Genomic DNA, 22,500 nt, shown 5'->3' with positions numbered 1-22,500 from the left:
TTATTGGAATTGTCGATGAATAGTTAAATATTTGAAATGAAAAAAATTAAAACGAACTTGGATAGTTTAGAAATGAATAAAAGGTTTTAAAAATATCCTAGATATTTCCATTTGAAGAAGCATCTATAATAACTGAAAATGGATGATGCTGAATTAATTTTGAATTACACTAGCCTTTGGTGCACAGTGAGGAAAATTATACTACATACTCGTATATTTGAAAAACACTCACTGGGAAAAACAAAAAGCAGAGAAATCTGAAAAAAAACATACATAAACGTAAAAAATCCTGACTGAATGAAACATGAAGACACAAGAATATCAACTGCACTGCAAATAGAAAAGAAAACACGCATCTAGATCAAATAAAAACATACAAGAAAAGTTTAGCATCACAACAACTCATCAATAATCGATAAAAAAAATCCAAGCACTGTGGATATATTCACACAAGCTCAAAGGAATAATCAGCACTCGTATTACAGATAAACATGTATTTATTCTGTTTTCGAAAAGTATGATATAAAAAAATGAAAAAAAGAAGGGAGGAGGAAAAATATGAAAATAAAAATAGCTCACTGGAATTTTTTTTTACGACCCCAATACGACTTCTAAGCTTGGACACGACTTGCCTGGAAATGTCCCGAGACACATTAAGAGAAAAAAAAAAGGTTTACAGACACCGGACGAAAAAAGAAAAAAAAAAGCGAAAAACGAAAAAAAAAGTTACAAAAATTTATCTCCAACACCCTACACCGCAACTTTCCGAGGCCACACAAGCCCGGCCTGGAAATACCTTAAGGCAGCCAAGGTTCTTAAAGCTACACTCGCACGACCTAATCCAACCCAACACAGCCCGTCCCATCCCCGCCTCGCCCATTACTGACCCCATCCCACCTACACTCCACCTCAGCCCATACACACCCGCCACAACCCCATCCCTACCCCCCCCAACCTGTCCCATCCAGCTCCCCTGCCTGTCTACTTAAGCTGACCAGCCGCTGTAACAACCACTCACCTCAAACTGCCTCGCGGGACTCTTAAAACGAACTCACAAGGACCTTAGCTAACGACGCCACACTCGCCTCCATTGACTCTCTTTTTCTTTCTCTCTCTCTTGTAATTTCTCTCTCTCTCTCTCTCTCTCTCTCTCTCTCTCTCTCTCTCTCTCTCTCTCTCTCTCTCTCTCTCTCTCTCTCTCTCTCTCTCTCTCTCTCTCTCTCTCTCTCTCTCTCTCTCTCTCTCTCTCTCTCTCTCTCTCTCTCTCTCTCTCTCTCTCTCTCTCTCTCTCTCTCTCTCTCTCTCTCTCTCTCTCTCTCTCTCTCTCTCTTCCAACAACATAAGTATTTGTTTAATTTCTCTCAGCAAACACAACTACTTTTTCTCATATTTATTTTCCTTTTCTGTCTGATATTTTTTTTTTCTCTCTATAAAGATAAACAATTTTTTTTAACGTTCTCTTCCTCAAAATTAACCTTTTCTTTCTCCTTCCAGTTCCTCAAACAAGCCCTATTCTTATCTTTCTCCTCCTCAAAGCTCAAATTATTCTCACTTACCTCTTTCTCAAATATAGCCCTACTTTTCTCCTCTTTCTCTCTCAGAACAAGACCTTTCTTTCTTAATTTCCACTTCCTCAAATAAGACGTTTCTTCCTTCAGCTTTTTTCACTTCAAACGAAACCTTTCTTTCCTCCTCATTTTTCCAGGAGCAAAACCTTTTCGTCTTGGTTTTAATTTCCTAAAAATAAAACGTTTCTTTCTTCAAACTGCCTTTCCTCTTGAAATTTTCTGCCTGAAACAAACTCTTCCTTGCCTTGTCTTTTCCTTCCTCAGAGACCTTCTATTCTTCGTTTCCACTCCATCGAACAAAATTTTATCCTCCCTTAAAACAAAATGCCCTTTTTTCTCATCTTCATCTATCAGCCAAACTCTATTCCTTCCCTCCTTTCCTTTCCTCTCCCTTGTCTTTCCTTCCATCAAGAAGACATTCCATTCTCCCTTTACACTCCATCGAACAAAATTTCTATCTTTTCTTAAACAAAACCTTAATTTTTCTCTCACTTTTCTGCATCAGTTACAACTATTAATTTCTCCCCTCCCTTCATTTCTGCTCCCTGCTCGCCACCGCCACCATCACCACCATCATCGCCACCACTACCACCTCCTCATGGAAACACAACAGCATAAATCTCAAGATGAAGTCATGTAATTATTTCCCTCACATCCCTTCCCCCTTATCTGCATACTTGTACGCTTTCCCTCCTTCCTTCCCTTCTCTCCCTCCCTTCAGCAAAACATTTACCTTGCTTCCTCCCCTTCGCTCCCCTTCCTTGCTCTACATTCCATACCTGTCTGCTCTCATCTCCATCCTCCTTCCATTTCCACTTAAATACTCACACCCTCTTTCCTCTTCCTCTTCACGTCATAGCTTACTCCTTTCCTCTTTTCTTGTCCTCGTTTATTACGCCTCTCTCTAATCCTCTCTTCCCTGTTTTCCTGTAATTCTTGTTTTCTCTTCCGGGTTGTCTCGTGTTCTCTCTTCTCTTCTCTTCTCTTCATATTTGTTATTTTATTGCCCACCTTTGACAACCTGTTCTTATTTACTTTGTTTTTACCTAGTTACCTTTTCCCTATCTCCCTCTATACTGGTTTCTCTCTCCAGCAATTGCCTCCTTTCCAGTCTATTTACTTCTGTCCAAATTAAGGCAGCTGCAAATTTCAACTTTCCAGGTTTTTGTCTCATCTATCTTTCCCCCATTTTCATTTCCTCTACTCTTGCAGATTCAGACCACAATTACGTTGATTAATTTTACTTTCCCCCTCTGCTCTAGAAAACACATGACGAAATTGACACAGATAATCTAAGGCATCGCAATCTAAGCTGTATATTACCTCCACTATTTTCAAAAGGCTTTCGTTGAAATGACTCCAGTTTTTAAGCTTAGTTTTACGGTTCTAGTGACAGATTAACCAGATTCCTACACTATTATCAGGAGACACACTCGTAATAATCCTTCTAATCTTATCTGTAGCCTTGGAAAACAGTCGTGGTGAGAGTAAAGCGTTTCTAAGTAAGGGATTAAGCATAGACTCACTTCTCCTTGGTTCGTAGGGCAGCCACCTGAGGGCAGCGCGGCGGGAGTCCAGGTTCACGATGGTGGTGAGGATGGAGCACTGCTGGGCCCGGAGGTCGACACGGGGCAGCTGGCAGTCCTCCGTCCCGCACAGCTTCCATTCCTCCCTCTTGCCACGACACCGCCTCCCACCCCACGCTGGCCTGAGGTGAAGTGATGGTGACGCAATTAGCTGATTGGTAGAGTGACTGACTGACTGACTTACTAGCTGACTGACAGACTTGTTGACTGACTGACTGATTGAATGGCTGACTTATTGACTGACTGACTGATTGGCTTATTGATTGAGTAGCTGAATGACTGAATTAATGATTGTTAGGTTTTTTGATGGTTGAATGAGTGAATGGCTGCAAAATTGAATGATTGGCACGATGAAAGATTAAACGATAAATGGATTGAGTGAGTGGGTGAGTGAGAGAGTGAGTGAATTACTGACTAACCAGCTGACTGACATATTGATTTACGCCACAACAACGAGGTCATATGACGCAGTAAAGAAAATGGTTAAGAATCACAGAAGAAAGACAAAACATAAGGATTCCTAAAACTAAAGCATTTACAATGATCTAAAGAAAATACAAATTACAGAGAAGACTGCGAGAGAGAGAGAGAGAGAGAGAGAGAGAGAGAGAGAGAGAGAGAGAGAGAGAGAGAGAGAGAGAGAGAGAGAGAGAGAGAGAGAGAGAGAGAGAGAGAGAGAGAGAGAGAGAGAGAGAAGGGGGGGGTGCAGTGAGTTAATCTGTGTTTATCGGTTCGGAGAGTGCTTGCCTCGTTCTGGGAGGAAAGTCAGTTTCTGGTGAACCTTTGTTTGTGTCTGCCTGCCCATCTGCCTGTGTGTCTGTCTGCCTGTCTGTCTGTCAGCTTACCTGCCTGTATATCTGTCTGTCTGCCTGTCTGTCTGTAGTATACGAGTACTATTTATTGTGTTTTATTTCATTAATGCTCCGATATTGCCATCATCGTTGTTATCATTATTACTTGCTTTATTATCATCGATGACAGCGACATCAAAGTGAACCCAGCAAGGATTCAATTAAGCCGCGAAGGTCCTGAGGTGTGTGTGTGTGTGTATGTGTGTGTCTGGAGGTATTAGGGAACGGCTCTGCACGGCCATGACGAGGTAATCCGGACGCGATCGAGACAGCGGAAACGAAACGACAGGACAGGCTGGCTGCAAGAGGAGGAGGAGCAGGAGGAGGAGGAGGAGGAGGAGGAGGACGAAGAGGAGAAGGTGGAAGATTAAGACCAAGAAGAGAAAAGTAAAATAAGGACACTACCACTACCACTACTACTACTGCTGCTGCTACTACTACTACTACTACTACTACTACTACTACTACTACTACTACTACTATTTCTACTATTACTAAATAGTAGTAGTAGTAGTAGAAATAGTAGTAGTAGTAGTAGTAGTAGTAGTAGCAGCAGCAGCACACACCACCACCACCACCACCACCATTACCAAACAGTAGTAGTAGCAGTAGCAGCAGCAGTGCAGTAGTAGCAGTGGCAGTAGCAGTAGTGTAGCAGCAGCAGCACACACCACCACCACCACCACCACCACCACCACCACCACCACCATCACCACCATTACCACCATTATACTACCACCACACCACCATTCCATTACCACCACCACCACTGCCACTGCTGCTTACCACCACCACCACCACTGCTGCCATTTCTGCTGCTGCTACTCACTACCACTGGTTGCTGCACCACTGCTGCTACTGCTCACTACTACTACCACTATCACCACCACCATTACGAAACGATAATAACAAGACCATATTCCTCACTACAACTATCAAAACCACCACCACCACCACTAGCTCACAATAACAACCACCACCACCACCACTACTACCACCACAACCACCACTATTGCAGTTCCTTACTTGGGGTTGTCACACTGGCGGATCCTGAAGGCCACACCGACGCCGCAGGTTCTGGAGCAAGGACCCCACCGCCCCCAGTCACTCCAGCCGCCGTTACGTGGGTTGTGTCTGACGGGGGACTCTCCGCTTGCCTCTTCCAGCTCCTGTCCCATCGCCACGCAGAACCCATGTCGGCACCACTGGCGGGGGAGAAATGTAGGTGATGATAGCAGTGGAAGGAAAAAAAAGGTGTTGACTATGGCTATAAATGGCTCAGTGGCAAAGTTCTTGGTTAGTAAGTTTGGCTACATGTATTCGAACGCCTTCTATGAAAGATAAGGAGGATGAATAGATGAAAGAACAGAAACTGACGGGTAAGTTAGAGTGATAAGGGTGGTGAAGGTTGTAGTTGTGAGTAAAAGGAAAGGAAACAGTGTAGGTGGTGCTGATGGAAGTGGTGGTGAGTGCAAAGATATAAAAAATGGTGGTGAGGGGTCTGAATGGTGATGGAGTAAAGGAAAGTAAGGAAAAGTGAGTGTGAAATGAGCTCGTGATAGTGACGGAATGAGAGTGAGTGGAAATGGAAGGCAGGTGACGACAGCGATAGCCAGTAATAGATCAAGTTACAAGATTGTGGGTGAGTGAGTGAGTGAAAGGGTGAGAGAGTGAGGGAGCGAGCAAGCGAGAGAGTGAGGAAGTGAGGAATGAAGGGAGAGCACCGGAGATTTGCATATTTGGGAAAATGAGAACACGAACTGAGAGAGAGAGAGAGAGAGAGAGAGAGAGAGAGAGAGAGAGAGAGAGAGAGAGAGAGAGAGAGAGAGAGAGAGAGAGAGAGAGAGAGAGAGAGAGAGAGAGAGAGAGAGAGAGAGAGAGAGAGAGAGAGAGAGAGAGAGAGAGAGAGAGAGAGAGAGAGAGAGAGAGAGAGAGAGAGAGAGAGAGAGAGAGAGAGAGAGAGAGAGAGAGAGAGAGAGAGAGAGAGAGAGAGAGAGAGAGAGAGAGAGAGAGAGAGAGAGAGAGAGAGAGAGAGAGAGAGAGAGAGAGAGAGAGAGAGAGAGAGAGAGAGAGAGAGAGAGAGAGAGAGAGAGAGAGAGAGAGAGAGAGAGAGAGAGAGAGAGAGAGAGAGAGAGAGAGAGAGAGAGAGAGAGAGAGAGAGAGAGAGAGAGAGAGAGAGAGAGAGAGAGAGAGAGAGAGAGAGAGAGAGAGAGAGAGAGAGAGAGAGAGAGAGAGAGAGAGAGAGAGAGAGAGAGAGAGAGAGAGAGAGAGAGAGAGAGAGAGAGAGAGAGAGAGAGAGAGAGAGAGAGAGAGAGAGAGAGAGAGAGAGAGAGAGTGTTAGTGAGTGTTGCAAGAGGAAAATGACCGACTTTAATTTACACAATAGAGAAAAAAGTTGGGAAATATTTCAAATTCTACTGCAGCTCCTGAACAAATAACACTTTTTCCTACATATGCCGCGGCCAACCGAAAAGTTAAAAGACGTACCACAAAACCTCTCTTTTTCTGGAAGCAGGAAGGAATGAAGGAGAAAATGAGAGAAAATACCGACAGTTCCTAAATGAGAGAGAGAGAGAGAGAGAGAGAGAGAGAGAGAGAGAGATTATGGATCCTACGAAATATAAATGAATGAAGAACTGAATGAAAGAATGAATGGGAGAACAGATGATTAATTCCCGCCTTGCTTCATAAGTTGAATGCAAACTTGATGTCAATGAAGGAATGAAATGAAGGATTCGAGTCGGAGCTTAAAGAATCAACTCACCTCAAATATTTAAATGCTACTCTAAGAAGGTAAGACACAGAAGAGTGAGAGAATTTTGTTAATGTGGCACGCTCTCTCTCTCTCTCTCTCTCTCTCTCTCTCTCTCTCTCTCTCTCTCTCTCTCGCGTGTATGCAAAGTAAATTTCATCTCTTCGCTGGCTACACATTCTTCCTCACGCCACATTCCTTCCTTCCTTCCTTCCTTCCTTCCTTCCTCCCATTATGCATGACCCTCCCTCTTCTACCCATTCTGAACGTGGGATCGGGTAGACGTCCATGCGTAGGTTCGAATCCCATCACGTACCACCTGGAACTCTGCCATTTGTCGAGTGGGAGGCTGAACAGCGCTTCCCACATATACTCTTCAAGTATGCCTACAGGCGCTATAGGCCACAACATAAAAAACAAACACTCCTTTCGCTCTCTGTCGTTCCAAATAACCTTCATCCCCCCTCTCTCTCTCTCTCTCTCTCTCTCTCTCTCTCTCTCTCTCTCTCTCTCTCTCTCTCTCTCTCTCTCTCTCTCTCTCTCTCTCCTGCCACTAACCTTCTGCTCCCCACAGACGGTTCCTTCCAGCGGCGGGCCCTTCTTGGTCTTGCAGTGGAAGGGTAGCGAGGAGTTGCCGCACCACAGGTGGGTACAAGGGTCCGACCCGCCCATCTCGGAGCACAGCCCGTACCTGCCACACGCATACACATGTTTTAGAGCACATATATCATAAAGACTTAGGTACACGAGACATTTGCACATACTTCTGTCACACACACACACACACACACACACACACACACACACACACACACACACACACACACACACACACACACACACACACACACACACACGAGTCTAATGCATGGATCCCCAAAGTGAGGTACGCGTATCCCGGAGAGTATTAGAAAGTATTGTCAAGGGTACGTTGTCAGAGCAATCTACGAACATAAACACTTTCCAGATGTTTTGGAAGGAGTGACTTGGAGCAGGACATTACATGAATAGTGATATGGGAACTTTCTGTCCTGTTTACATTTCCTTTTCACACCAGAGGAGGGAAGCTGTACACCACACACCGCTACGCGGCGCCACTCACAAAAGACGGTTGGAGGAATATATTGGAATAACTGCTGAAAAGCTCATTTCATCGCCACAATCTCGATCTGTGGAGCGTCCTTCGTCGTCCGTGAACACCTGCACTGAGCAAGGATTTCTCCATGTGCGGCCTTGTGGCGCGCCAATCTGCAGCACACCTGTCGCCGCCCGGGGCTTACAAAGACGTGTGGCGTCACTCCATTCAGCGACGGAACGACCAGACGGAGTCCTGACTGATTTGTCAATTATCCGTCGGGGAACTTAGTCAGACTTGTGTATTCTGCGGCGCGTCGCTCCTCGCCATGTTAAATATTCAGCAACGAACGCTTAAGCATGCCGGGTTATTCGCCGCAAAGGTCACCCAGTATACAAGGGCGTTGTCGAGTCCAGAGACAGCTTAGCGGAGCCACTCGTGGCCAGTCGCTCAGAAAAAATGGGATTGCAAGAGCTCAGCATCGATGTTATGCGCCCTGAGTTGAGTAGTGAGAGGGGCTGGGAGGTGGGGAGCCGAGAGTACATATTACAGTGGCGGCAGTCCTGTGATGTCCTGCAGCACACCGGTGGTTTGTGGCAACACCGTGCTTCACTAAGGGACGTCCTGGAGTGCTGGCTGCGGAGGCGTGCCCGGTGGACCCTCATCAAGCCCATCGCCATATTTTTAAACTTCTTATCTAGAGGTCGGCGTCTAAAGCCCGCCGTTAACCGCCCCGAGGGACGTGCCGGGTAAAAAACAACGTATCGGAGAACGGCCATTCATCATGTCCAAGGTGAACTGCAGTGAATCCTCTGTAATCTGTTGCTTCTCGGCATTTAATCAAACAGGAACGCTAAGAAAAATATAGCTAAACAACATCGAATTTGCACCTCAAAGAGAACATACCGAAAAAGAAAACAGGAAGCGCATCGGAGAATACAGTTATTACATCGAAAGTAGAATATAGTGAAGCTCGTATTGCCCCTTGCTCCTCGAGTCTTCTCATCAAATCGGGAGGCTAAAACGAACTAAATAACGATAAATTCCTCACCTCAGATGAAGAATAATTAAATAAAACGTCAGAGCGAAGAAGCTTCACTAGCTGCCGAGTAAAACGAGCCGCTGTTGAGGCGTAACAACAACACGGCTGACATTGAATCAAGGAGAGGCTCTAATTGTTCTGAGAGAGGGACGAGGAGTAGAGCGGCACTTACCCATTACCGAACTCCATCCTGCACTGGTCGTCGAGGGAGTACTGGTAGTGGATGGTGGAGTGCACGGTGGTCGCGTTCTCCCACTGCGGCCTGTTGGTCAAGCAAGACCAATTCCTGCCACGAGAGAGAGAGAGAGAGAGAGAGAGAGAGAGAGAGAGAGAGAGAGAGAGAGAGAGAGAGAGAGAGAGAGAATACAAAGTAAATTAGACAGTGACAAGTACAAATTTCACAGTACGAATTAAAGCCTCGCATCATATATAAACTTTTTTTCTTGTTCTGTCAAAGAGACGTAATGAAAATTAATGATGATGATGAAAGACAAAAGAAAAAAAAAATAACAGAAAATACAAATGAATAATGATGATGATGATGATGATGATGATGAGAATGGCGGCGTTAAGGGCGAGAGGGGATGTGGTTCGCCATATCAATTAGTATGTTAAAGACGGTGACGATGAAAAAATACATTAGGAAAAAAAAATGATGGAGAAAGGGATGACTCTTAAACCCGGTGATATCTCTGGGAGAGTGGAGGAGGATGAGGATGAGGAGGAGGAGGAGAAGGAGGAGCGATTAAGACGATAAGGGAGAGAGGAGAGGGATTACGCATAGATTAAAGTGTAAGAAAGAAACCACCAGGATCTTTGTCCCCGTCGCTGGTGGTCTGTCAGTAAACATTAGCGGTAAATGAAAAGATGAGAGATGAGGAGGAGGAGGAGGAGGAGGAGGAGGAAGAGAAAGAGGAGGAGGAGAATGGACACACAAGGACACATAAGCGAGCAGAGCTGTAAGAACATGAAAGAACAGGGGGGAAGGGGAGGCGAAGAGCAGAAAGGGATAAAGGAGAGGACACGAGCTTTTGAAGAAGGAAGGGAGAAGGAAGAGGTGGAGAAGGAGAGCAGAGATGATAAGGAATGGAAAAGAGATGAAAGTGCACGAGTGAAAAAGAGGAGGAGGAGGAGGAGGAGGAGGAGGAGGAGGAGGAGGAGGAGGAGGAGGAAGAGGAGGAAGAGAAGGAGGTGAAATGTGTGTGTGTATGTGTATGTGTGTGTGTGTGTGTGTGTGTGTGTGTGTGTGTGTGTGTGTGTGTGTGTGTGTGTGTGTGTTCGGAAACCAATACAATAAAGGCGTTAAAATAAAACCTCCAGATAAATACGACCAAAGCACAACACAGCATTGAAACACATTAACTCCCCGAGGTTTATTGCTGTGCTGGGAGTGTGTTACGGTAAGGTTAAGTTAGGTTAGGTTAGTTTAAATGAAGTTAGGTTAGATCAAGTTAAGTTAGATTAGGTTAAGGTTAAGCTAGGTTAGTTTAGGTCAAGTTAAGGTACATTAACTTAAGGTTAGGTAGAGTTAGGCTAAGTCAAGTTAAGCTAGATTAGATTAGGTTAAGGTTACATGAGACTCAATGACCTTACTTTGACTTGCTGTGGTACTCTGAGCGGGAACACGAGGACCAGTGGAACCTGCTGAACGTGGCGGCGACGAGGGGAGCCATCACGGAGCCCTGGAAGCCCTCCTGGTGGCACGTGTTGCCCGCCACTGGATCCCCGTCGTGACTCATACCCAGGCTGCAGGAGGGGAAAGATGTTCATGTAAGTAGACAGGTAAACGAGAGCGAGGGCGTAGAGGTTAAACCCTTAGGGAACACTCGGGGTACAAACAAGCCCAGAAGGTTGAACGGAAGACACCAATCTTGAGAATTACCGAGGTGGGAGAGGAAAACAAGGACTCGTATATATAGAGAGGCAAGGGAGGGAGAGGAACACAGCAAATATATAGGAAGAGAGTAGAAGTACAAACAAGACATCCTCCTAGAGAGACAAGCGGAAGAAAATGGGAACACTTATACATAAAAACACTATGAAAAACAAGGATGGGATAGAAACAAAGGGACAAGAGGCAAGAGGGCAGGAGGGGGACACAGGTGGATGGGCAGATACGAAGGAGAGGACGGGGAGGAAAGGATGAGGCGGGAAATATGTAGGTGGACAGGTGGGGATGGATGGGAGGACACAAGGCAGAAATGGAGGGGGATAAACATAGATGGAGAGAGATAAGGGTACAGATGGACACGGTTGGCTGGGGAATACTGTGCGCTGTGGACGTGACTTAGACAGGAAGGGGAGTGGAAGGAGTGGGGGAATGGAGGAGGAGGTACTGTACATAAAGTGTGCAGGTGGGAAGGGAGGGAGGAAAAAGGAAGGCAAGTGAAAGGTTAAGTGGGTACGTAGGTAAGAAGGGAGGGAAGGGTGGAGGAAGGGAGGGAAGGAGGAAGAAGGTAGACAAAAAAAAAAAGGTGCTGCAGTTAGGAAGGGGAGAGAAGGGAAGGGAGAGAAAAGATACATATGGTAATAGAGAAAGCAATAAATAACAGCACAATTCCATTCCCTTCCTCCTCTCTTCTCTTCTTCTCCTTCTTCCCTTCCACTCTTGTTCTTCCTTCTTCCTTCACTTTCCTCCTCCTCCCATCCCCGACTGTTCCTTCCATTTCTTCCCTTCCTCTCTTCCTTTTCCCTCTATGCTCACCTCTTACCTTATTTCCTTCCCCTCCCGCCTCTTACATGGCCATGAAAAACGAGCGTCATAAAGTGGATGACTAAGCGGAAACTTCAGCTACTTAATTATTCGCTGACCAAGTGTGTGTGTGTGTGTGTGTGTGTGTGTGTGTGTGTGTGTGTGTGTGTGTGTGTGTGTGTGTGTCAGTACTTACGACCCCATTTAAACACCGTGGGCACACACACACATATACACACAAACAAACATCCTAGATCTTTCCCCTCCCCTCTCTCTCTCTCTTCACCCCACCCCCGCCATCCTCACAAGTCGCAGTGACCTCACATTTCATCCAAACTCAGTAGCCTCGCGCACTGCAAGTCACTCCTCATTGAACAAATCCCTAACGAGCCTCAAGACACTCACGTCCTCGTAGCACTAAACTTCAGCGCCTTCCTGGAACAGACCTGAACAATGAACACTGAACACGGGGCGCCACACATCCAGAGAAAACGGGGATATCTTTAAACACTTTGCTATTCTGAGAGGAAGAGTTAGTGTGGTGGAAGAAAGATTGAGACGAACACGTGTCCTCCCCACACAAGGTTCTCTGAAAGGGAAAAGTAATATGACCGAGAAAGGTTAAAGGTTATTTCCATGTAGGCGCTCCGCTATTCAAAAGAAAGGAACGGGTATTATGAGAATTTAAGTAAGTGTACTCGTCTTTTACATAAATATATAAGTATTATCGTCTATATATCGTTAGTTCTAGAAATCGAGTATTACGTAACAATAAAGACAGGAGGATGAAGAAAGTAATTATAAGCACTTTGTCACTCCCAGAAAAAAGGGAGCGACTATGATAAAGAGAGGGTGAAATGAACACGTATTCTCCACTTGGATATATCGCAACTCTCAAAAACGGAAAATTAATATGACAGAGAAAGGAGAATGCAATACAGGCACTCCGCTGCGCTGGAAAGAGGAACGTGTGGGATGAAGAAAGAATGAAATGAACACGCGTCCTCTACAGGAATGCGTCGCTACACTAGGAAGGATTAATTATAGAGAAAGGACGGTGAAACAAGTCGCCTGCATGCACTTCACGACTCTGAAAAAAGGAAGCGACCATGATAAAAACTGAAACGAAATGAACACGCATACTCTACAGGCATATATCGCTACCCCGAAAAAAAAATGGAAAAAAAAGATTAATCATAGAGAATGGAGGCTGAAATGGATCACCTACAGATACCACCACTACTCTGAACTGAAGAGCTAGCACGGTATAGAAAAAAACTGAAATAACCACACATTCCCAACAGACATGCATTGGTGCTCTCTAAAACGGGGATTAAGAGTAGAGAGAGTTGAGATAGAGAAGTCATTACCAGACACTCCCATATACGAACACTTGAACATAAGGAAGTGGACGAAAAGAAAGAAAAACAAAAAGTAAGTAAGCCATACAACAAAAAATCAAGTCAGAAGAACCGATACAAAAACTAAAACTTCACATCAACATCAACATCATCAACTGTAAGAACGCGTATGGTAAAAAAAATAAATAAATAAAATAAGATAAAATAAAGCGTGTCCTCTACATCATACCACACTAAAAAAAAAAAAATTAAAACAAGAGTTACTAATCAGGAAAGGAAAGGTGGAATAAATAGTCTCCATCCTCTCCATCCACTTCACTACTACCACTACTATATAACAAGGATGCTGGTGGCGGCGCCCATCCCGTGCCTGCCGCCATGAATCGCGCGGCGCAAACGGCTGCTGGCTATACTTAAATATTATCCTCTCACTATTTCACGCACTCTGCTCAATAATGTGCGGGACTTACAGCAGTGTCGGCGGTGTTTATGGCGGCCACGGGTACTATAGTGTTATGGGGCAGGGCAGGGCGGGGCGGGCCGGAACGGGGCGGGGCGGGGCGGGGATTGAGTGGGGTGTTGGGGCGGGTAAGGGTCGCCAGGAAAGGAACAGATTATACCTTCCTTTACGAGACACACTCCGGACCCAAAAGGAAGGACGTCGGTGGAAGTTCTCTTGATATTTTTTTTCTTCTTTTTCTGGTTGTGTGAACTGAGAAAAATTCTCTCTCTCTCTCTCTCTCTCTCTCTCTCTCTCTCTCTCTCTCTCTCTCTCTCTCTCTCTCTCTCTCTCTCTCTCTCTCTCTCTCTCTCAAAGCATGATTGATTCTGACAGTAAGTCACACCAAGCATTCCGCGGTGACGAGGCGAAGATACAAGAAAAAGATACAATAACAAGCTAATTGTAGAACCAGAAAGAGAGAGAGAGAGAGAGAGAGAGAGAGAGAGAGAGAGAGAGAGAGAGAGAGAGAGAGAGAGAGAGAGAGAGAGAGAGAGAGAGAGAGAGAGAGAGAGAGATGAATAGTATTACGACATATCATTCATCAAGGAAGAATAAACTTTTGAATTCACAGTGACAAGGAACAAGTTTTTTTTTCTTTTTCCATTGATAAGAATAAGCAATAGCTGAGGTGCCGTGGCCTTGGGAGTATGAAGATATATTGATAGTGTCACTCGTCTTCCTGCAGCAGTGGTGAGTATGTATGAGTGCAGATAGTGTCGCTACTGCCCTCAGCCCCTCAGCGCGACTCAAGAAAGTGAGAGAAATGACATTTGCACAGAGGGGAGAGGAGAACACGGACCTTTGCTACCTCTTACAAGCGCCTCTCTCTCTCTCTCTCTCTCTCTCTCTCTCTCTCTCTCTCTCTCTCTCTCTCTCTCTGGGCGTGTACGCATAACTCTACGTGTGTGTACATCGGACTCTTTCTCTCTCTCTGGGTTGTGTGTAGACCTAACTTTATGTGTGTGCGTGTGTGTGTACAATATAGTCTGAAATCTTGGTGAAACTACGTGTGTGTGTGTGTGTGTGTGTGTGTGTGTGTGTGTGTGTGTGTGTGTGTGTGTGTGTGTGTGTGTGTGTGTGTGTGTGTGTGTGTGTGTGTGTGCCGTACCCTTGCGCCCAGATCTCTCTACAACTAGTGTGTCTGTTGCTGGGCGTCCCCTGTCCCGGCGCTGCTGGAGAGGAGAGAAAAAAGGTAGGAAGCACGAATACCCAGGCTCTGTTATTGGCGCTCTCAGTGGGGAATAGACGAGACGATGCTGCAGAAACCGTGATCAAGATTCAAGGGAGGGATGAAAAAAAAAAGGTAAGGTCCTCTTGATTCTATGCTCTGGTAAACTCAGTTGCCGAAGGGTAAAGGAATGCAATCATACCTCCCCTTCCTTTCTCCTTCCCTTCCCTCAGTCTCTCTATGTCTCTCTTTCTCTATGTATCACTTATTCATGTCTACTGCTTCTCTATCCCTACTCTGTTTTCATCCCAATTTCCATTCCCTTTTGTCTTTTCTCTCTATGCATGTAACAATTGTTCGTCTCCATGTCCCATTATTCCTTCTCCTACTCATTCCTGTTCCTTCATTCCCACTCATTCCCATTTCAAAGAATATTTAGTGATTTTTTTTTTCATTTATACCATGTGAGCTTTTCACGGGAATTTATGAGCTAAGGAGGATACTTTTTTGGGTATCTTCTATCTGAAACCCCACTCACTAGGAAACCGTTACCCCGAGTGAGGAAGCCCAACCTACACTCGGACCGTGGACAGGATTCGAACTCGTGCGCTTGGAGACCCCTCGGACCCCAAAGCACGCATGGTTCCACTGTATACCAATTCTCTATTCTCACTCATTCCAATTCAAACTTATTGTCTAGCATTCCCTTCTACTTCTTCTCACTCTCTCTTTCCATTCAAACTCATTCCTTATTCCTGCATTATTCCTGATTCCTACTCACCCCTTCTGCTCTCATTTCTCTCCTCCTATCCTATCCTATCCCTTCATCATTCCTACTCATCATCTCATTCCTGTTTCTCTCACTCATTCCTTCCTGTTCCTCACATTTCTCTTCATTCCCACTTCTCTCACTATCTCCTATTCCTATTCACCCATTTCTCACTCACACTCTTTCCTTCTGATCTCCCACTCAAGCTTGCTAATCTCTACTCATTCTTCCACATTACTTTTAGTCTCAGCACGTTCCACTAAATCCTGATAATTAATGAAGAATATGCGCAGTCTCCCTTTCTCTCTCTCTCTCTCTCTCTCTCTCTCTCTCTCTGTAACTTTTCGCGAGTGCAGAATAAATATGGAGAATTTTTTAAGTACAGAACGCCAATTAATTTCAGCCAGGCAGGGGAGAAAGAGGTATTTTTGTATTCTTTCTTTCCTTCAGTGGACGCTAATTATCATTCCCTCGGTCGCTTTCCCAATAATCAGAACAGTATGATGAGTGAAGAATGATAAAAGAATGACAGCTCAGTGATTTTTCTTCTGAGTTTTGCCTTTTTATTTTTATTTCATTTTTTTTTTTTTTTGTCTGTTTCTCGTTTTTTTTTTGTCATTTTTGTGGGTGATGAGTGGGTTTTTTTTTTTTATTTGGTTCTCGTGTTTCTCTCTCTCTCTCTCTCTCTCTCTCTCTCTCTCTCTCTCTCTCTCTCTCTCTCTCTCTCTCTCTCTCTCTCTGCGTTTATGAAATTTAAGAATGCAAACATGGTGATTTTATTTTTGTCTTTTCTTATTTTTCTACACGTTTTTCTTCTCTCTAACTTTTTTTTCTTTTAATTGCTTCTCTTTCATTTTCTATTTATGAACTCTGGTAAAAGCATCGCAACACGTTCATTTTCCTTCTTTCTTTTGTTTCTCTTTCTCTTTACTGTTTGCTTTTTTCTTTCATTTCTTTATTTTCTCATTCTTTCTCACAATTTTTTTTACACTCTCCTCTTTCCCCTCTTCATTTTCAGCGTTTATGGATTACAGTGAAAGAACCATACCACTTTTTTTTTTTTTTGGTTCATTCTATTTTTTCTGCTATTTTTACTCCACTTTTTGTTTCTTTTCCAACGGTTATGGAATGCAATAGAAAATATCCTAACACACTCATTCATCTTACTTTCCTTTTTTTCTGTTTTTTTTTCTCTCTCGCATTTTCTTCCGTCTATAATTTCCAGCTTGTATTGAAATCTTTGTGTGAAATGTGAAGATAGTTTTCTTTATCTTTTATTATATTTTTCTTTTTTTCTCTCTCTTTTTCTTCTCTTTCTCTCCTTCCGTGTTTCTCTTCCACTTTCATTAAAATTTAGGAGTATCTTTTTCATTTTAACTTCATTTAATTTTGTGTTTCTGTTATATTCGTCCGATGTTTGTTTGTTTTTTATTTTTTATTTTTATCATTTCAATTTACTTCCCTTTTCCTCGCTGTTATCTCCATTTTTCCTTCCGCCTTTCTCTTCCAACATTCTTTAAAAATTTAGAAAGAGCTAAAAGCCTAGTGTAATTTTTTCCTTTTCTTTTTTTTCTATTCAAATGTTCCTTTAAGTTATATTTTTGTTACTTCAACGCTGATTAATTTGAGTAAGCAAAGTAAAGTGGAGCGGAACATAATTAGCGAAGCAACATACAAGAAAGATGAAAAACACCTTAATCACGTTGATGTATTCCCAGTTTATGCTAAAAGGTACGAGTCACATTATTACTACACTCTTGTCACTCGAGAGGTGCAAAAACAACATCATTACCCGATTCTATTTCTTCCCTCGCTATCAAAATCTTTCCATCAACACTTTCGTCTCGACATGTTTATCCCCACCACTTACATTATTTTTTCTCTTTCCATCCCAGATCCACTACTCCTTTCATCTCCCCTTTAGTTTTTGCTTCTTTTATCTCTCTAATTCTCCTTCGCTGTATTCTAGTTCTCTCTCTCTCTCTCTCTCTCTCTCTCTCTCTCTCTCTCTCTCTCTCTCTCTCTCTGCAGTATCAGTAATTTAGCATCTCCATTCCCATCCATTTCCACTTACTTTCAATCCATCCCCGAGGTTCCAAGCCCATTTCCAATCACTCACATTTCCATCTTCATTTATCTTCCTCCCCATGTCCTGTCACTCCTCCCCTGCAAACACATCACTCATTGCTTTCCCCCCTTCATGTCCCTTCACTACAGCCATGCAAACATTTCATTCCATCCTATTTCTTCACCTGCGTATCCCTTTCCTTCACATTCTCTCACTGCATCCTTGTAAACACGTCATTTTTATCTAACCTAACTTTGCCTAACCAATTTCTCCCTCTGTTTCCTTTCTTTCATGTTCTCTCACCACCTCCTTGCTAACACGTCATACCTTCCTATTTCCTCCTTCATTCTCCGATCCCTTCCCATCCTGGTCTGCTATCCTCTCCCGTGCATCAGTGTTCAGTATTGTGCGTTCCTTTGAGACCCCTAGCGCTCTCCTCCTACGCGCTGGTCACTAGTTACTGTGAGAGAGTCCTTTAGTGTCCTTGCTGTTAAGATACGGCTGGGTGAACGCACATGACACACGCACACACATACACACAGTCTCTCTCTCTCTCTCTCTCTCTCTCTCTCTAGTGCCCTCGTTGTTATGATATGAGCTGACAACATTATGTCTCTCCACTTCAAGCAGTTATCACCTCCTCCTTCTCCTCCTCCTCTTCCGCCTCCTAACCTCCTCTTCCTCCTCCTCCTCATTCTCTTCCTTCTCCTCCTTCTCCTCTTTCTCATCTTCCTCCTCCTATTCTTCTCATTCTCCTCCGTCTATTGACCCAATTTTTTTTTATTTCCTTCCAATGTTTTTTCTTCCTCATCCTCCTCTTCTTCCTTCTCCTCCTCCTCCTTCTCCTATTCTCCTATTCTACTTTTCTTCTATCGTCTACTGACCCAGTCTTTATTTTCTTTATTCCATCTTCATATCTACAATGACTTCTTTTTCTCCTCCTCCTCCCCTCCTCCTCCTCCTCCCTTCTCCTATTTCACATATGCATTACGCAAGCTCCACTTATCCCACCAACAAACATACAAACAAGCGCGCTGGCACACACACACACACACACACACACACACACACACACAAAGGTTGCTCCTTCCCCCGAGAGAAACACATGCAAAGAAAAATAAATGAATTACGAGGTTCTTGGAATAAATATGAACAGTAAAAAGAAAGGATGAAAAATGTAAAGCTTAAAAGAAATAAAGAATGCAATGGATGATGAAAAAATGCACTTCTGGGAATAGCCTTTAGATATATGATATAATTTCTTTTTAAGAGGAGGACTGGGGTGGAGTGGGAAGAGAGGGAGGTTACAGTGCGCTGGAAGAATTACTTAGGGAAAAGATAAATGTAAAGGGAGAGAATACCCGTGTGTCTGTGATATATTAATTAATGGTTATGGTCATCTTCTCCCACTCTCTCTTTTATCATATAGAAAGTTGTCAAAGGACCGACATTACTTTTCTTCCTTTATGTGTGTGTGTGTGTGTGTGTGTGTGTGTGTGTGTGTGTGTGTGCGTGCGTGAGTGCGTTGCCTATGTTTTCCTCGCGAATTAGTACCGCGTAGAAAATAACTTAAACTGGCATGCAAATGAACGACGCAAATTAATTAGTGACGCAAATTGATGATGTTCAACGAGATTTTACTGAGCAATTTAAATGCAAAATGTAGTGTTCATGGATGAGCGGGTGGGCACACAGACAGACACTCACACACACACACACACACACACACACACACACACACACACACACACACACTTTTCGCACCCACCTAAGGGGAAGAGCGTGTACAGTGACAGGAAAAAAAGTGGAGAGAGAGAGAGAGAGAGAGAGAGAGAGAGAGAGAGAGAGAGAGAGAGAGAGAGAGAGAGAGAGAGAGAGAGAGAGAGAGAGAGAGAGAGAGAGAGAGAGAGAGAGAGAGAGAGAGAGAGAGAGAGAGAGAGAGAGAGAGAGAGAGAGAGAGAGAGAGAGAGAGAGAGAGAGAGAGAGAGAGAGAGAGAGAGAGAGAGAGAGAGAGAGAAATTTATAGCAGTGCCTTAAGAAACATGTGATTTAGTACGCAAATGGAAGAAAGAGTTCTCTCTCTCTCTCTCTCTCTCTCTCTCTCTCTCTTCTCTCTCTCTCTCTCACGCTGGCCGCAACACGCCTGCTATACGCCAAACAGGCGGCGACAACCAGGGCCTGACAAGACACAGAACGAATGCCGATAGAGAGATGGAGACTTCCCGCCCCCTAGAACCCTCCTCAAGCCCTCCCGTCGCCTCCTCCTCGCGGTTACATGCCAAAGAGAGCTTCCTGTCCACTTGCTAACCACCACCACCTCACTGACTCCACTCATATGGCCAAAATGACGCCGCAACTTATAGTCTTGGTCTCGGTCTCAGTCTTGGTCTTGGTCTCGGTCTCGGTCTTGGTCTCGGTCTCGGTCTTGGTCTCGGTCTTGGTCTTGGTCTTGGTCTTGGTCTTGGTCCGCTGTCTCCACCTGGAATGTCGTACTCGTCTGAAATATTGTCGTATTAATCAAGCTGACAATTGCGGAAAGCCATCCTCGGCCGACCTACTGTCGTATTTTATGGTTTTTTTTCTTGTTTGTGGTCTCTCTCTCTCTCTCTCTCTCTCTCTCTCTCTCTCTCTCTCTCTCTTCCTTCATCTCTTTCCAGCGTGTCGTAAAGTTGCTCACAAATATTATATCGTTAAGTTTGTGACGTTATAGGCCGCGTCCCTGCGTGAGATCCCGAGGTATATGTGCTTTCATTTTACGAAGGTTGATGACGGTGAGCGTGTGTGTTTCTCAGTTACTATTTTTTTTCTTTCCCTTTCGTTTGGCGCTAAGTTGGCCACAAACGGACAAAATCCCACATAAGATGCCAGAGGACTTTAGCTTTAGGAACGTTTGTGTGTGGTTGGTTTGTGGTGTTTAGATTCTGCTCTCTGCTTTCTGCTCTCTGCTTTCTGCTCTCTCTCTCTCTCTCTCTCTCTCTCTCTCTCTCTCTCTCTCTCTCTCTCTCTCTCTCTCTCTCTCTCTCTCTCTCTCTCTCTCTCTCTCTCTCTCTCTCTCTCTCTCTCTCTCTCTCTCTCTTTTAGTGCGTCGTTAAGTTGCTCACAAATACATCGTAAAGTTAGTCACCTTACAGCCTGAATCCCAACGCGAGATCCCTAAAGTTACACCCCAGACACTTGAACCTGAGAGCTTGAGGTAGGTTTATAAAGATTACAATGCTCATTCAAGTACACGACATGGCCTTGAGTGTCCCAACTACAAACACCGTGCCTCTGAACCCCGAATCCCTGAGCTGAGATGCCGCGATATGCATAGGTAGCAACCCGTGGCAAGCTATAATGGTTAGTGTGCTTGTCTCTCACCTAACCTGCCCCGAGGAATGCCAACCACACCTGCCCATCTGCTGGGTCTTATTTGGACAAAGCACTGGCGTCTTTCTGAACGAGTCGTGGCTTATAAGGGAGGTGTACTTTCTCGGTGTGGCGTCTCGGCGTCCAGGGTGTGGGGCGGCGACACCTGTGCGGTCTACCCATCACAGGTGTCCCATTCCAGGTGTCCCATCCTTGGTGTCCTATTCCTCCATTAACGTGGCTATGGTGAGGCGGCCTGGCTTCCTTATGGGCGGCCGTCATTTAACTGGCTCCTCCTTTTCCTGTTTGACTACTTTTTTGCCCCACTCGTCTTCTTCATCCTCTCTCTCTCTCTCTCTCTCTCTCTCTCTCTCTCTCTCTCTCTACACATTGCAAATCTTCCTCTCTTATTACTTCCGTTTTTTCTTCTCTTTAGCATCTATACAAACCGAACGGAACAGAGAGAAAGAGAGAAAGAGAGAGAGAGAGAGAGAGAGAGAGAGAGAGAGAGAGAGAGAGAGAGAGTGAACATGGCACAGCCTCACGTAACCCGCACACCATCACTTCCTCGGTAATACGACACGATAATAGCATCGGCTGACGGACCTCTCTGATGCACTTTCCATTTTTGTCTTCTTCTCATTGTCTACAACTCCTAGATAATAAAAAAGGTAAGAAAAAAAAGAAAAAGAAGAAGAGCAGGCCGCCAATGTTATAGCTGGGTGACGCCCGCACCCCGATACTGCTGTCCGCTCCTACTCGCTCCTACCCGCTCGTCCCTCCCCGCTGTCGCCGCCACTCATCCTTTACGTGTTCCTTAACAGGTCTGAGCCGCTGAAAACAAGGTCACATCAACACCCCACCCGCCTCCCTGCCTCCGTCACGCCACGCACGTCAGCGACTCCTCAGGGATCCACGGGGGCTGAATGTAGACAAGGCTGAGACGAGACTGAAGCGAAGATTATACAAATGCGAGGCTTGGAAAGGAACACAAGGCTGAGGGAAAGATGTGAAGGTGAGGAATATGCGACGTCGAGAAAAATTGTCAAGGAAATGTGGAGGTAAAGGAAAATATGAATGAAGGAACTGTAAGAGAGAGAAGGGAGGGGAAAAATGCATAGAACACATGATAAACTGAACATGGAGAAATGATGACAAAAGCAGAGAACGGATGCGGCGGCTGGAGAACAAAAAATGACAAGGATAGAAGGAAGGAGACAAGGACAAGAAGAGACAGAGTAACGATAAAAACAGAACAAGAACAAAGGAGGCAGAAGTAACGAGAAAAAAAAATAGGGAAACACAGAAGTAGACAAGGACAAGGGCGGTGATAGATGTCACAAAGACGGAGCCACGACAAGTACACGAGAGACAGAGGCAGAAGCAGAGACAGGGACAAGAGGAGGATAAGAACAGAGATAGAGCGAAGACGAAATGCGGGAACTTTATGCGTTAGGAAAAGTACGACTGAGGCAGCATGAGGAGAGCTACTAAAAAAGGAGCGTGACAGGGCAGAGCAGAGCAAGGCAAGGCAAGGGAAGGCAGGGATGGGGCGAAGGCAAGGACACGACAAGGACAAGGAGACACAGAGAGAAAGAGCACGAATAGGTCAGGAGGAAGGACAAAGACATGGGCAGAAGAACAAGGGAAACGAGAAATCAGGAGCAAAACAAAGGTACAAAGATACAAAGGAAAGAGGATAATAGAAGAAAAGTGAT

The 22,500-nt window shown here is 44.7% G+C and overlaps 1 protein-coding gene across 1 annotated transcript in view; it reads right to left on the bottom strand.

Moving 5' to 3' along the window:
• LOC123511222 (A disintegrin and metalloproteinase with thrombospondin motifs 3-like) overlaps positions 1 to 22,500 on the bottom strand; it is a 155,457-nt gene that overhangs the window by 19,131 nt on the left and 113,826 nt on the right. The window contains exons 7-11 of the mRNA XM_045266919.1: positions 10,468 to 10,620; positions 9,047 to 9,160; positions 7,316 to 7,448; positions 5,032 to 5,210; positions 3,095 to 3,276 (exon numbers count right to left, since the gene is read on the bottom strand). Coding sequence (XP_045122854.1) covers positions 3,095 to 3,276; positions 5,032 to 5,210; positions 7,316 to 7,448; positions 9,047 to 9,160; positions 10,468 to 10,620 — 761 coding nt within the window. The remainder of the gene's footprint in view (positions 1 to 3,094; positions 3,277 to 5,031; positions 5,211 to 7,315; positions 7,449 to 9,046; positions 9,161 to 10,467; positions 10,621 to 22,500) is intronic.

Source organism: Portunus trituberculatus, chromosome 31 (genome assembly GCF_017591435.1).
Source record: "Portunus trituberculatus isolate SZX2019 chromosome 31, ASM1759143v1, whole genome shotgun sequence".
Taxonomy (NCBI): Eukaryota; Metazoa; Arthropoda; class Malacostraca; order Decapoda; family Portunidae; genus Portunus; species Portunus trituberculatus.
This window is presented reverse-complemented; position numbering and strand designations above follow the sequence as displayed.